This window comes from Mya arenaria, chromosome 12, assembly GCF_026914265.1.
Source record: "Mya arenaria isolate MELC-2E11 chromosome 12, ASM2691426v1".
NCBI classification, from domain to species: domain Eukaryota; kingdom Metazoa; phylum Mollusca; class Bivalvia; order Myida; family Myidae; genus Mya; species Mya arenaria.
This window is the reverse complement of record NC_069133.1, coordinates 26813497-26826983: the sequence shown is the minus strand read 5'-3', so window position 1 is coordinate 26826983 and position 13487 is coordinate 26813497. Positions and strand designations below refer to the sequence as shown.

Below are 13487 nucleotides of genomic sequence, written 5' to 3'. Positions count from 1 at the left end.
GACAAATTTATGAGCGCACCGTCAGAAACTTCGGGAAATGATGAGCAGCATGATGGCAGTGGGTGAAATCATACTGAAAGAAGAACCATTTTGTCATGTACTGCTCCAGAGTCATCGAGGTTTAAGATGTGATCAGTGCTTCACTTTGTAATAGAAATTTTCATAATTTAAATTTCCATTTAAGTTTACACTTTTTGTGATTTAAAACTGTTTTACAGTTGTTTTAGCATTTATGATATTCACTGTTTATAATGCACCAGTCAATTGTAACCACGCCCCCCCCCCCGCCCCCAGATCCGGGGAATAGCGGGGACTTTGACTTTCAGTCGAGCCAAGCCAGGGTAAAATCCCCACCAAATGCTCCCGCTCCCCAGGGACTGTAGGAAACGCCCATTCCCGGCTGGTTTCGGCGCGAAGACAAAACCACCACATTTACCCGGCACTGTGGGGCCATCTGGAAGGAAAAAACACAGCCCATTTCCCTTGCTATCCCTGGTATACCCCAGGACCTGGGGGGTCTGGGGGTTACAATTGACTGGTGCATAATCTGATTTTAAACAAAGGTGGCAGTTACGTTGACAGTACTCACCCTATTTACAACGCCCCCCCCCCCCTTTTAAACCTAATCTGTACCTCCCCTTTTTAACTTTGCTTTAATAAGTTCTATTCCTTTCACAACCTTTACTAACATTATTGCAACTTGAGGCACTAATGCCTAGGTCCCCAGTAGGGGTTTGAAAATGAAAGTAGTTCTAGATAATATCTGATCATTAGGACTCTGCCATGATTTAGGACCAAAATAATTTTCATGGTAGTACATCAGATAATACAATTATTTAATTATTTAACTCTTTGATGCCAAATTTCAGAACAAAAATACAATTAAAGTATAAAAAAAACAACCTGGTTTTAGTGAGAAGCAAGCAAATGAAAATATTGTTTCCCAAAGAGACTCATACTTAGCTGACAAATATTTAAACCTTTTTTGAAAACATTGGTAGCATCATGTGATAATGTCAATCAACCAATCACAGCCTTTTAATGATTCTCAATAATAATTCATTTCAAATTTGTGGTCTTCAAGGACAATATTTGAGCATATATCAATAATGTTGAAGGGCTCCATTCGTCAGCATCTTAGTTTAAAAGCTTCTTATGATTTGCCACACATTTTTCTTAATAAAAAAATCTGTAGTATAACTCCCAATATTGTTAGCTTTTTACAGAAAATGTCTAGAAGTAGGAAGGACTAGATTGGTCAACTGACCCATCTACAACCTCAAAATAGATTAGAATTCAGTTTGGTTTTTTTAATCCAGATTATCTTGTTTTTATTCAGGGGAGAGAACCTGAAGAAATGTACTGGATGTTCGGACATATTCTACTGCAACAAAGTTTGCCAGGTACAGGATGTAAGAGTAGCAATTGAGAGATTGAATTAATTATATGTTTCATGGTGAAAGGAACATGTGTTTGAATTCAAATTTAAAGCCACAGTGTATCCATTTTCAAAATGTATTTATGGAACTGCTCAATATGAAGACGAGATTGAGAATGGTCTAGCGGTAAAGCTGTCTGCCTCTTATTGAAGAGCTTGTAGGTTCGATACCCACCAGGGGTTCCTTCTCATTGCCTCTAAAAGACCAAGTACTGGTTTCTGCCCAGGAAATGGACTCAACAATAATTTTAAAAGGTCTCAGCTTTTGTCACAATCAAGCTAAAATAAATCAGTAAAGATTAAAACTAATATAAAGATGTTATAAAGATGAAATAAGTTTTTTAGTAAGGTTTTTATTTTATAAGACATGAATGATAACTCTAATATTGTTCAAGAACCAGAAATATAATACAAGCATGTTTCAACTGATTGTTTGTAGAAGCGTGACTGGACAGTTCACAAGCAGGAATGCAAGTGTTTGAAGGCCATCCAGCCCAAGAAGCCACTGGACTCTGTCCGCCTTCTCCTACGACTGGTCATCTCACAGAACCTCAACCTGCCTCAGAACAACGAGTGGTCAAGGACACTGGATGATCTTATGTCTCGTGGGTGATAGTAGCATTTTTAACTTCTCTGTTAATTGCAGTGATTTTTCTTGGTGCAATTTACTGCTTTTTAAAGGCTGTTTCCTTGTGTGAAAAAATGTCCATTTTCCCCCCAAATTTCTTTTGGTTAAATGCAGGTTACATCCGGGATCAATAAGAATCTTACTCCCAGATTACATAAATGAATAAAAAAGCAATGAATTTCTCTGAAAAATAATAATCAAGACTACTGTTTTACAGCATAATGAATGCCTTATAAAAATATGAAAACATGTATATTTGACATTATATTAGTTATTTTGGCCTGATTTTGTATTTTTCCCAAAGTCTACTTTTTTCCCCAATTTGCAAGGCACAGTCGATAAAAATAAATTTAAAAATAACAACAACACTGTTTTGGAAGAAAAACATTGTGATATTATTATAGCCTAGGTGTTATCTGCATCTGTGACAGCTTCTTTTAAGTCGGTTATCTGGGTTACTGTGTAGATGTCATATCTCCTAAACTTTTTTCTCATTTATTTTTCGCATAAAGTAAAAACACATTACATGTTCATCTTTAAATAATATAACATTTACCGGTATATACTTTTTCTATCAGTACAGTTAAACAAGAACACACGCACTCACACGCACACACACATACACAGCTTCTATGCACACATCAACCAAAACTTAAACAAGATGCATAATATGGACTTATTGGGAAAACAGTCACATACTCAAAAAATATTCTGGACAAATATTATATAAAAATAAATAAATAAATAAAAAATAAAATATTATTGAGCTAACACCATATCTAGAGCTCCAATAATTCATGACACTATTGTTTAAATGTATTTAGGATAAATACTTAAATGATTGTGGATACTGGTTTATATGTTTTCATTTGGTTCAAAACATTTGGTGACCTTTTTCAGACTCGGAGGACATAAAGAAGGATGCTGAGAGGAGTGAACAATTTGCGCAGGTTGCGTTCACGTTGAAGGAATATGCCGGGAGTCATGTCTCTCTGCCTGATGCTTCAAAACTGCTCAACCTCTTTGGCAAGGTAATAGTGTGTCTTATGAAAGGGTATCCAAGAGTTCATTGACCAAGAAAATGTTTGGTTTTATGATTAAAAAAAATAGAAAAATTATAAATCATTTTTGTTTTGGGATGACTCAAAATTTTGACGCAGTACTCTTATTTGTTTCTCAGTCTGATCTTTTTTGGATTACTTAAATCAATATTAAACAGTTTGTGTAAATGTTTACAGCTATAACTCTGATAAAATTTTGAAATTCTTGCTGAATATCGGATAAATTAGATAAAATTAATTTCTACCTGGTACACTCACTTAATATAATTCCGAAGTAGGCCTCTGAATGGCTGATGGTAACTCTCTATGGTCAACCATAGATCCTCAGGTCAACTTTAGATCCTCATGGAAAGCAATACTGAGGATATAATTTTAATCAGGTTAATTTTTTCCTATACAATTATTTTTAGCATTACTGGAGAGCTTAGGGGATGGCGCGGTGTCATCAACATTCTTGCATAAACAGTTGCTTGTGAACATGATCAAGTCTTAAGTGTTGATTGTATGTTAATCAAATTTATACAGTAGGTTATTGTTGGTGAGACCTCAGTTCCTTTCGAAAATCAGCCAGATCCAACCAGGCATGACTGGAAAATGGCCCTTGAATTTGCAACATTTTCATAATCTATAGAGCCCCATATTCACATTGCATGTATTATGTTTCAAGACTGTCAGGCAGCGCCCATTAACTAACACGAAATGTTTCCCATATGTACATGCTCTGGATAGAAAATGACCAAACAAGCCATGCCAGTAGAGCATAGGCCCTGTTGGGCCTCTTGTTTTTATTGAAAAGGGCAAAAAAGGTAGACCACCAGTGTATGCTTAAAGTTAGGCTTGTCATTTCAGATGGTGATTAACAGCTATACAATCTGTGATGGCGAGCTGAAAGACCTCGGTGTTGGAATGTATCTAGGGTAGGCTGTTGTAGTCCATTAGAAGTTTTATCTGGCAACAAACCAGTATCCATTCAGATTTATACATCTCATCATTACTCTTATAATTAAGTTATATACGCAGTTGAACTTGACAGTCCAGAGGCCATGATTACAAAATATCTCACGTCTGCATCTAGACTCAGACTCAGTAAAGCACTTTTATTATATTAAAAGTATCATCTCTTTTGCATTCGTTTTATAAAAAAAGGTTAATAATGGAGAAATTTGGAATGGATATAATTTGATGAATTAAATATGTATTAAATTCATCAAATTTCATCATCAATACTGACCAAGAAGAAAGGTTACAATTGTTCAGAAGGAAGATTTGCATTTTTGCCTATTGAGTCAGAAATTGAGACTTTTTATGGCCTCTTGAGATTTGTGTACACTTATATAAAGACATGTCAATATGATATATAAATTGTGTTGCCTGCAAATCATGTCTGACTCATATTATAAGTTATGGGATTTAAGTAGGTGACCTGATATGGGATACATGGGGCAAAGGAAACCATATCAGGTGAGATATGGGATACATGGGGCAAAGGAAACCATATCAGGTGAGATATGGGATACATGGGGCAAATGCAACCATATCAGGTGAGATATGGGATACATGGGGCAAAGGAAACCATATCAGGTGAGATATGGGATACATGGGGCAAAGGAAACCAGCTGAAAGCGAAAGCATACATGTTTAAATGATCTATTTATTCATCGAAATGGACGTCATTTTGGTACAATATAAATTTAGTGACCCAATATGGAAAATTATGGGGTCACGGCATGACCAGTCCTGGACCAATGGCGTTGCATCATTTATGTTGGTGATATAGTACTTTATCTGGAGTTGTCAGCATTGGAGTCATACTTTCATTATGATCAATATACTTTAAAGCTGCACTCACACATATTGAACTAATGACAACTTTTTTATTTCTGGTCTTGGAACAAGCCATTTTTGGCGAAAATGCATGGAAACCAGTGACATAAGACTGCTGACAAAAAATCGGATCACATGTTATTTTATTTCTGATAACAAAAATTATGTTAATGAATTTCTATTAAAATGTTTGTAACACTATTAGCCATAAATCATTTATTAATGAACTTAAAATCTATCATGATTTGTTTTCAATGTACATGTTTTCAAACCATTGCTTGCATCCCAGGGGTTCTCGTCTTGACCACAGCTGTAGTCCTAATGCTGTGACCTCATTCCATGGTGTCACACTGGTTGTCAGGGCCACACAGGACATTCTGGATAATTCCCCAAATAAGGTACCAGAAAAAGCTATACTTGGGCTTGAATTTGGGCCTCTGTTAATGAAGGTAAAAAAGCCCTGACTAGAAACTTGAAATTAAAGATAAGGTTATGAGGCTATAAAATATAACGAATAAAACTACAAGTCAAAATCAAACACTACATTTATGCAAAAACGAAAGTAAAGTATACATTGACGAACTGGCCCTTGACAGACAGCCCCGAAAACAACCTAATACAACCCAAACAATGTACATGAATTTAGGCAAAAACCAAAACTTGCAAAAATGTGATGATTAATGTACAATATTTTATATAAAGGTGTTCATCAGTTACATTGACCAGCTGGCCCCAAGGAAGGAGAGGCAGACAGCCCTGAAAAAGCAGTACTACTTTGACTGCGCATGTTCCCGCTGCAGTGATGAACAGTTTGTGAGTACAATATGTTACCATATATATTTTTTATTTGTTTTTTTTAACCCAATCAGCCTGTCGAGACTGAAATGAAAGTTGCAAGAAAACTTTTGATACTCAATATTCAGGAACATTCCCCTCAAGGATAGTGCTTTTTCGATTCAGGTTGCTGCATAAAAATCTGTGTTATGAATCAGGCGGACTTTTCGGTGATATTTTAAATAGAATATCGATATTTTGGTTCAGGTTTTGGTTTCAGATCAATACTGGGCTCTAACTGATTTGTGTGCACTCCTCTCTGCCTTATAATGCAACTTGCCAAGTTTCTGTCCAATTTAGACTATACTATAACAAAAGTAGTTTCACATGAGAATTTAATTATAGTTATCTTGTTAATGTTGCCAGAACAATAAAAACAAGTAAAGAAAATTTAACTTAATATCTTAAACAGTTTTTATGAAACCATAAAAAAATTCATAACTTCGAAGTATACAAAGTGCCAAGTAAATAAAGATTGAACTTAATATACATGTATTGAACAGTTTTTTAAGTTATAAAAAAACATAAAAAATGTCATAGTTTCCTTAGTAAACAAAGGCCCATAAATCTGACAATTTTTAAGCATTAGTTACATTACTTGTCACAAAAGAGGGTATTGTTACTGTGAGAAAGTTAAGAAAGTAAGAAATTGGTATCTCGAACAGCTGATAAGTTAGTAACAAAAAAAAAATTAAAAAAATGTGGACAGATGGACACGGTGATTACTAGAAGGCAACAGCAAATTTGGCGAGACTCTTACAATCCTTAGCAAGCAAAATATCAATCCAAACATTACATTTCAGGATGCATCAATGACCAGCTTCTGTTGTCCAAAGTCAGGGTGTGATGGAGTGGTGGGCATCAATAACAGTAAGCTACACCTGATTATTACTCTTTTAGTTCAATTTAAAAACAAAAGCATATTTACATAGAGCATTTTTCATGAGTGGTATTAAACTTACCATGGAAAGTTTTAATCAATTTTAGATATGACATTTTTTTTTATATCATTAATACTAATTTGATTATTTACAGCGCTTAATACATAAAACGTTGTTATGTGTGCATAAAAGTGTGCACATTTTCAAATCTTCAATCTTCATCTGTCATAACACTAGTTATAAATTATCAAAAATATATAATAACATTATTTCCATGATTGGCCAATTTATATATTATTTTAAGTTGATCATTATGGTTTTTACAGAAATCATTTCTTGAAGTTGTTAAAATGATTAGATTGATCTTAGAATTCTTAAAACAAGCATTATGATTACGTACAATGTATGGGACTAACATTTGAATATTGATGATTAAATTGTCATCAGAACTCACCTAATATATATCATGTGCACTTGTTTATACTGGAATTACCTGTTTAAGACGCATTTTTCGCGAGTTTGACAGCAAATACGCTAGTAGTACTCCCCTAGTAAATATGACGTCACAGCATTGCAGGTGCACTCAAAACTCGCGATAACTAGGTAACAACAAAGATGGCCGCGAATTAAGGTTAGTCGCGATTTTAGGGACGTCGACGATAATGCTAATGGGGCAATCTCATCAATACACATATCATAAGATCGCTGTTTTGAATTCATATTTTTGAGAAGTTATAATATCTACGATTGAACCCTGTTGACTCGAGCTCCCGTGAACTAGAGAAAAAATACCTTGACCCTCGGGAAATTGAAGCCTGGCGGGAATGCTTACCTTCATCAGCCTAGGCAGCTGGTCTCTTTCAATGTGTCTTTGATTTAAATAATGTTAATTAATTGTGACTTCTTTTGTTTTATTTCCCATGCTAAATGCATTGTCGTATTACCTTGTGATTAGTATTTTCGATTAACTTATGCTTTAAATTATGCTAATTTACCTACATTTTATATACAGCCTAATGTCTATCAACTGCCAAATATGTTTTTGTGATTTTATTATAAGAATTATTAATTTGTTTCAAGTGTACATGCTGTACTGAATATTATTATTTGCATGCACTGATGTGTGTGATATATTAGTTACATAAATTATGCTTTTTTATTATGTCGGTCAAAAGCTATTCATAGCTTATGTTAAACTGTTGATGATAGTACCCGACAATAAATAAATATTGACTTGACTTGACTTCAGTAGAAGGAAATTTGTCCCTTACCTCTAGTTTGAGCCAATGAGGAAAGCAAGCAAAGCAAGTTCAAGCCAATGGGATTTGACTGTATTTTGAAACATAAAGCTATATTGGTCAGTTTGTGAAAGTTTTTAAGTTGTGACACTCCTTAAATATTTAGAGAAGATGTTTACAATATTTTGTCATACACTCATTGGTAAGATGTCTGTAGTATGTATATGCAATATTGAATCTCTTGTTATTATTTGACAGAGAAGGACTTTGGAGCATGCCAAACATGTGGCGCCAGTGATTTCTCCTCAGATCTTAAACAAGGGGCTCTTGCTGTGTTAGACAGCTGTCAGGCAGCCCTAGAACAGGCCGATGACAGGAAAAAACAAGATAGTAGGTCTTAAGAGAAGCACAAGACATTTTTTAGCTCGACTATTCGAAAAATAGGTGGGCTATACTACTCGCCCCAGCATCGGCGTCTGGTTCAAGTTTTAGGGCAAGTAGATATTTTCACTTATAAGTCCAATACCCTACATTCAATTGACTTAATACTTCACGCAGTTGTTCAGGGCCATCACATGATGGTTAGATAACTCCATATTATTCTTTACACAGATTATGGCCCCTTATTGACTATGGAACTTAGGTTAAAGTTTTAGGGCAAGTTGGAATATTTATTAATAACTTCTATATACTTTGTTCAATTGACTTAATACTTCAAACAGTTGTTCAGGACCATCACACAATGAGGTTACATAACTCCATATTATCCTAAATACAAGTTATGACCCCTGATTGACTTAGGTTAAAGTTTTAGGGCAGGTTAAAGTTTTAGGGCAAGTTGGGATTTTCACTTAAAACTCCAATACCATTCATTCAATTGACTTAATACTTCACACAGATGTTCAGAGCCATCACATAATGAGGTTAGATATCTCCATATTATCTTATATACAAATTATGGCCCCTGATTGACTTTGGAACTTAGGTTAAAGTTTTAGGGCAGGTTTGGATATTGTTTATTAACTTCTATACCCTTCATTCAATTGACTTAATACTTCACACAATTGTTCAGGACCATCACCCAATGAGGTTACATAACTCCATATCCTTAATACAAGTTATGGCCCCTGATTGACTTAGGTTAAAGTTTTAGGCAAGTAAAAGTTAATGGCAAGTTGGGATTTTAATAAAAAAACTTCTATACCGTTCATAAAATGCACTTAATAAAATTCAAAATTATTTACGACCATCTTACAACAAGAAACATAACTCCGTTTTAAGCCTAAATACAAATGATTGCCCTTGAATTTTTTTTATTTTTTTTTTAATTTCGTTTGAAAGGCATATTTGTATATTCTTAACCACATTTTCATAATGGGAAATCAAGTTATTTGAATGACTTGCGTCATTGTTTGTGCGGGCTGGTGGGAGGGCAGCATCAAAGTCACCTTATGTATCAAATAATTTTAATTAGGTTTGACATAAAGAGACCAAACTTAGTATTATTACATCATTATTGTGTTCAAAGCGGCGTAGTCAAGCGTGCTGTCTTACGACGGCTCTTGTTTTTCTTATTGGCAAAAATTGTTTAGGTATTGGCTGTTTTATTCCACTAGTACAAAGTGCTGTGCTTAAAGGCATATTCTGCAATTAAATGCGGAAACTTGAGTTCTTTAAAATGAAAACACAAAAACATTATTTATTTAATTATTTTTAATGTAACAATTTTTTTTGAATTCAAAAATTTACACTTTCAATATCTAAAAAGATTTTAAAATATCCTTAATACCGCCCTAGTAAGTATTTGATAAAACATTTAGTTCAGGCCAAAATTAAATCTTAACTGCTTCTATTGAAGCTTCTTTTATTAAACCTTCATTCTTCTTAAGAGTGGAAAGGAGTTTTTGAGACATGCAAAGAGAGCATACAGAAGGCTGCAGGAGTCCTGCACGCCCACAATGTGTACCTCGTCCGGATTCTGGACCTCGCATTTGATGCTGCAATCAACCTGGAGAAGTGGGAACTGGCTGCCAAGTATGGGGCTCGCACACTTCAGCCTTATTGGTAAGGTCTTAGTTTATACTAACTTACTTTAGCTTTAAAATTTATTGATCTTAGCTAGATCTAAAGACATCTAAAAGCTGATATGAATAGCTCTCAAGTCAGTTTCCTGAGTCAAAAACCAATATTGGTGTTCATTTTGAGAGGTTTAAGAAAAGTTCCTTGTGGGGGATTTGAACCCACAACTTCATGGGTAAGTGGCCGACAACGCCTTTACCACTTAAAGTAGTGTGTTTCAAGCCATCCTGCCATTATTTATAGAAGAACGTTTATGAATATCCTTAAGATTGAAAGAAAAGGAAAGAAAGGAATGGAAATGGTTCAAACTATAGAATTTCGATCTTCCTGTCTCTTCCGCTTCCCTGTCTGGTTAAGAAAGTTGCTTGTTTCCCAACCAAACTTATTTTTCTCTTTTGCCATCATACATTTTTTTTTCTGACCATTATTGTTTGCTCCTTTTGGGGATATGTTTCGGCAGTTTCTTGCTTCAGAATGACTAACAAACAACTGCATTATAGAGTGCTCAAGATAATATTTATCCAATATTGAATAGTGGCAGTTTTAAGTGTGAAAATGGTATTCAGAATTTCACACTTGATATTGCCATGAAAAAAATACATAATAAAAATAATCCCAACCTACTGACTTCATATTTTGGAGGGAGATAAAATCGGAAACAAACATCTTTTTATGGTCTAATGAAATTTCTTGTACCTATACTTTTAGCACCTTCTATGGTGAAATGAGCCCTCACCTGGCAGTACAGCTCTTCAAAGTGGGGAAACTACAGCTGTATCTTGGGGACGACCTTAAAGGGGCCTTACAGTCCTTAGAGAGGGCACAGAACATTTTCAAGGTCACCCAGGGGGAGGGGCATGAGATACTCAACACCCTCGAGCTTTTTGTGGGCCAGTGTAGGGAGGAAATGAGGATGAAGCTGGAAAAATCTTGATCTTAGTGCCATGGATTAGGCCATACTGAATCGTTTCTATGTAAAGTGTCCTATGGATAGGTTTTGTGCTTCCTGATTGTAAAAAACAAAACATTTTATATGATCAACAATATTGCCGAATATTTTTCTTTTTCATTTTCTTTTACTATAATTCCAACCACCAAACACACATCTAAACAACATGCTTCATACTTTGTACTAGTATTCTTGGCATTTGATATCAGAAAACGATGCATTCTGTATGATTCCCATGATCAACAGACTTAAATCCTCATTTCGCAGTGGAAATCTATCTTACAATTGAAAATACTCCAAAATGGGTTAAGGAAGCTCTGGTGTACATACATTGTCATTCATTTACTATTTGTGTTTTTCCTGGGCTTGTTTGTTTTTCCAGGATAGCTATTAAAATACATTTTCGTCCTAAGGCTTGACACTAATCATAATAACAATTTGTTATGGACTTATTGTCTTACTTAATGTGAAACCGAGATTACAGGAGAAATCGTACAAACAAAACTGGTACTAATGTAGTCATACCTTATTTGGAGAACTTGCCCTATTTATATTTTGTTGATTAAAAGTGTAGATTTTCTACCAATGGCTAGGTCAGGGTCATTTTTTGAGGCCTTTATTGAAATCTTATATAACATGTTCTACATTTTAAAATCATGGACCAAAGATATTTTTCCTTTCTTCCAAAATACTTTGCTATATAACATATAAATACGAGTTATCTGAAAATGGTGAGACTTCGTAGTGGTAGCACTCTGTATTGGTGCGACTCAGGGTTATTCTTGACCAAATTTATAGTGACCAAATTTATAGCTGATATTCAGTTTCATTCCAATGCCAAAAAGTATGATTTTTTTCCTAAATGTTGAATTGCCAATTGAATAATTGAATAATTAGTAAGAGTATTTGAGTTTGTATAACTAACATAAGAATTCTAAAAAAAAATACAATTTTGTAAAAGAAAGAAGCATGAATCCCAATTCCAAGGTTATTGGTCATTTTTCAAAATTACCGAGAAATATCCTGACTTCACTTGTTAATAACGCAGAGACATGCTTTGCAGTCTAAGCTGGTATTTTAACTACAGAGATTATTTACAATACTTTGCATGGGTTTACTTTACAGGGCGTACCTGAATTGTTTTTAAGTGTACGCCCATACTCTCAACACAACAATGTTATATGGGGTGGGCGAGGGGGGGGGGGTGTGTCTTCTGTTGTATATTTTGTACTCTAACACTTGGTCACATTATGACAAAATAAAGTAATGGAAAAGTTACATGTATATATGGTACTGTCATTGTACACCTCCTTAGCCTTGATTTTTATTACTGATTTCGAGTTTAAAGCACTTGCGATTTTATGGGAACCTAAATTTGTTTGTACGACCAGGCATACTGGATTATTCCTAGGTATGTCACTGCTTCATGTATAAATTGTGTATGTGACATTGCAAAATTTCCATGATCATAATGTTGATGTTGTCATGAATGTACAGGTAGAAGTGAAAAAATGTGTCTTAGATGACTTTTTATTCTGCATGAGATCAAGGCAGTTAATTTGTTTATGACTTTATTCTGCGTGAGATCAAGGCAGTTAATTTGTTTATGACTTTATTCTGCGTGAGATCAAGGCAGTTAATATGTAAATGACTTTTCATTCTGCATTAGATCACAGCAGTTCATTCTGCATTAGATCACAGCAGTTAATATGTCAATGACTTTTTATTCTGCCTGAGATCATGGCATTTAATATCTCAACAACTTTTCATTCATTGAGATAACAGCCGTTAATATGGCAATTACTTTTCATTCTGCTGCACATTTACTACAGTAAATGTTAAAGTTTTATACTTCAAAGTCAATAAATACTAACTTAAGGCTTTAGTTTATACCAATTTATATCAGCTTAATTGTATAGAAAGCTGAAAGATGATATGAATCGCCCTAGAGTCCGTTTCCTGGGTAGAAACCAGTTCTCTATAGAGTCCTTTCCAGAGGCCATGAGAAAGTGGCCCTGGTGGGGACTTAACTTCAGTAGACCACTCTTACATTCTAAGTGTTTCATTTGAATACTATCTGGAACCTTAAAATTGAACAATTTTTGATATATATATATATATATAAAGGTTGTATCTTTTCCAAATGTAATAATTCTTGTTTGAACTGTTTTGCAGCATGCATGTTTGTGTCCGTTTGATTTATTTTACATTAGTTTAAACATTATTTATTTTACAAAGATTTTGAAGGAAGTTATGCTTACTTATACTAAATCACTCTAGTTGGCACGATGTTGCGCGAGAGTGTGGTCTTGTGTTGTGGGGGATTCCGTAAAAAGCTCACTTGTCCGGGTTGGTGACCACTAACCAAACTCACATGCGCCCAGGCTGGGAATCAAACTGGGTCACCTTGGTGAGAAGCGAGTACCCTAACCTGACTGCGCTAACCAGACAACCATTCCACATTCAATTAAACTATCATCTGTTTCTGCTGTCAGAGTACATTTGGGATAACATCTTATAATTATAATGTGTATTTCACACTGTCGGAGATCCTT

The 13487-nt window shown here is 34.8% G+C and overlaps 1 protein-coding gene across 1 annotated transcript; it reads left to right on the top strand.

Annotated features, from left to right (window-relative positions):
* Positions 1-37: 37 nt before the first annotated feature.
* Positions 38-12811, top strand: LOC128211804 (histone-lysine N-methyltransferase SMYD3-like). The gene is made up of 11 exons (XM_052916876.1): positions 38-147; positions 1340-1403; positions 1878-2043; positions 2967-3097; positions 3977-4044; positions 5241-5349; positions 5654-5764; positions 6589-6655; positions 8163-8294; positions 9794-9968; positions 10692-12811. The coding sequence occupies exons 1-11, from the start codon at positions 38-40 to the stop codon at positions 10915-10917; spliced, it is 1359 nt and encodes a 452-aa protein (XP_052772836.1). The 3' UTR covers positions 10918-12811.
* The last annotated feature ends 676 nt before the right edge of the window (positions 12812-13487 follow it).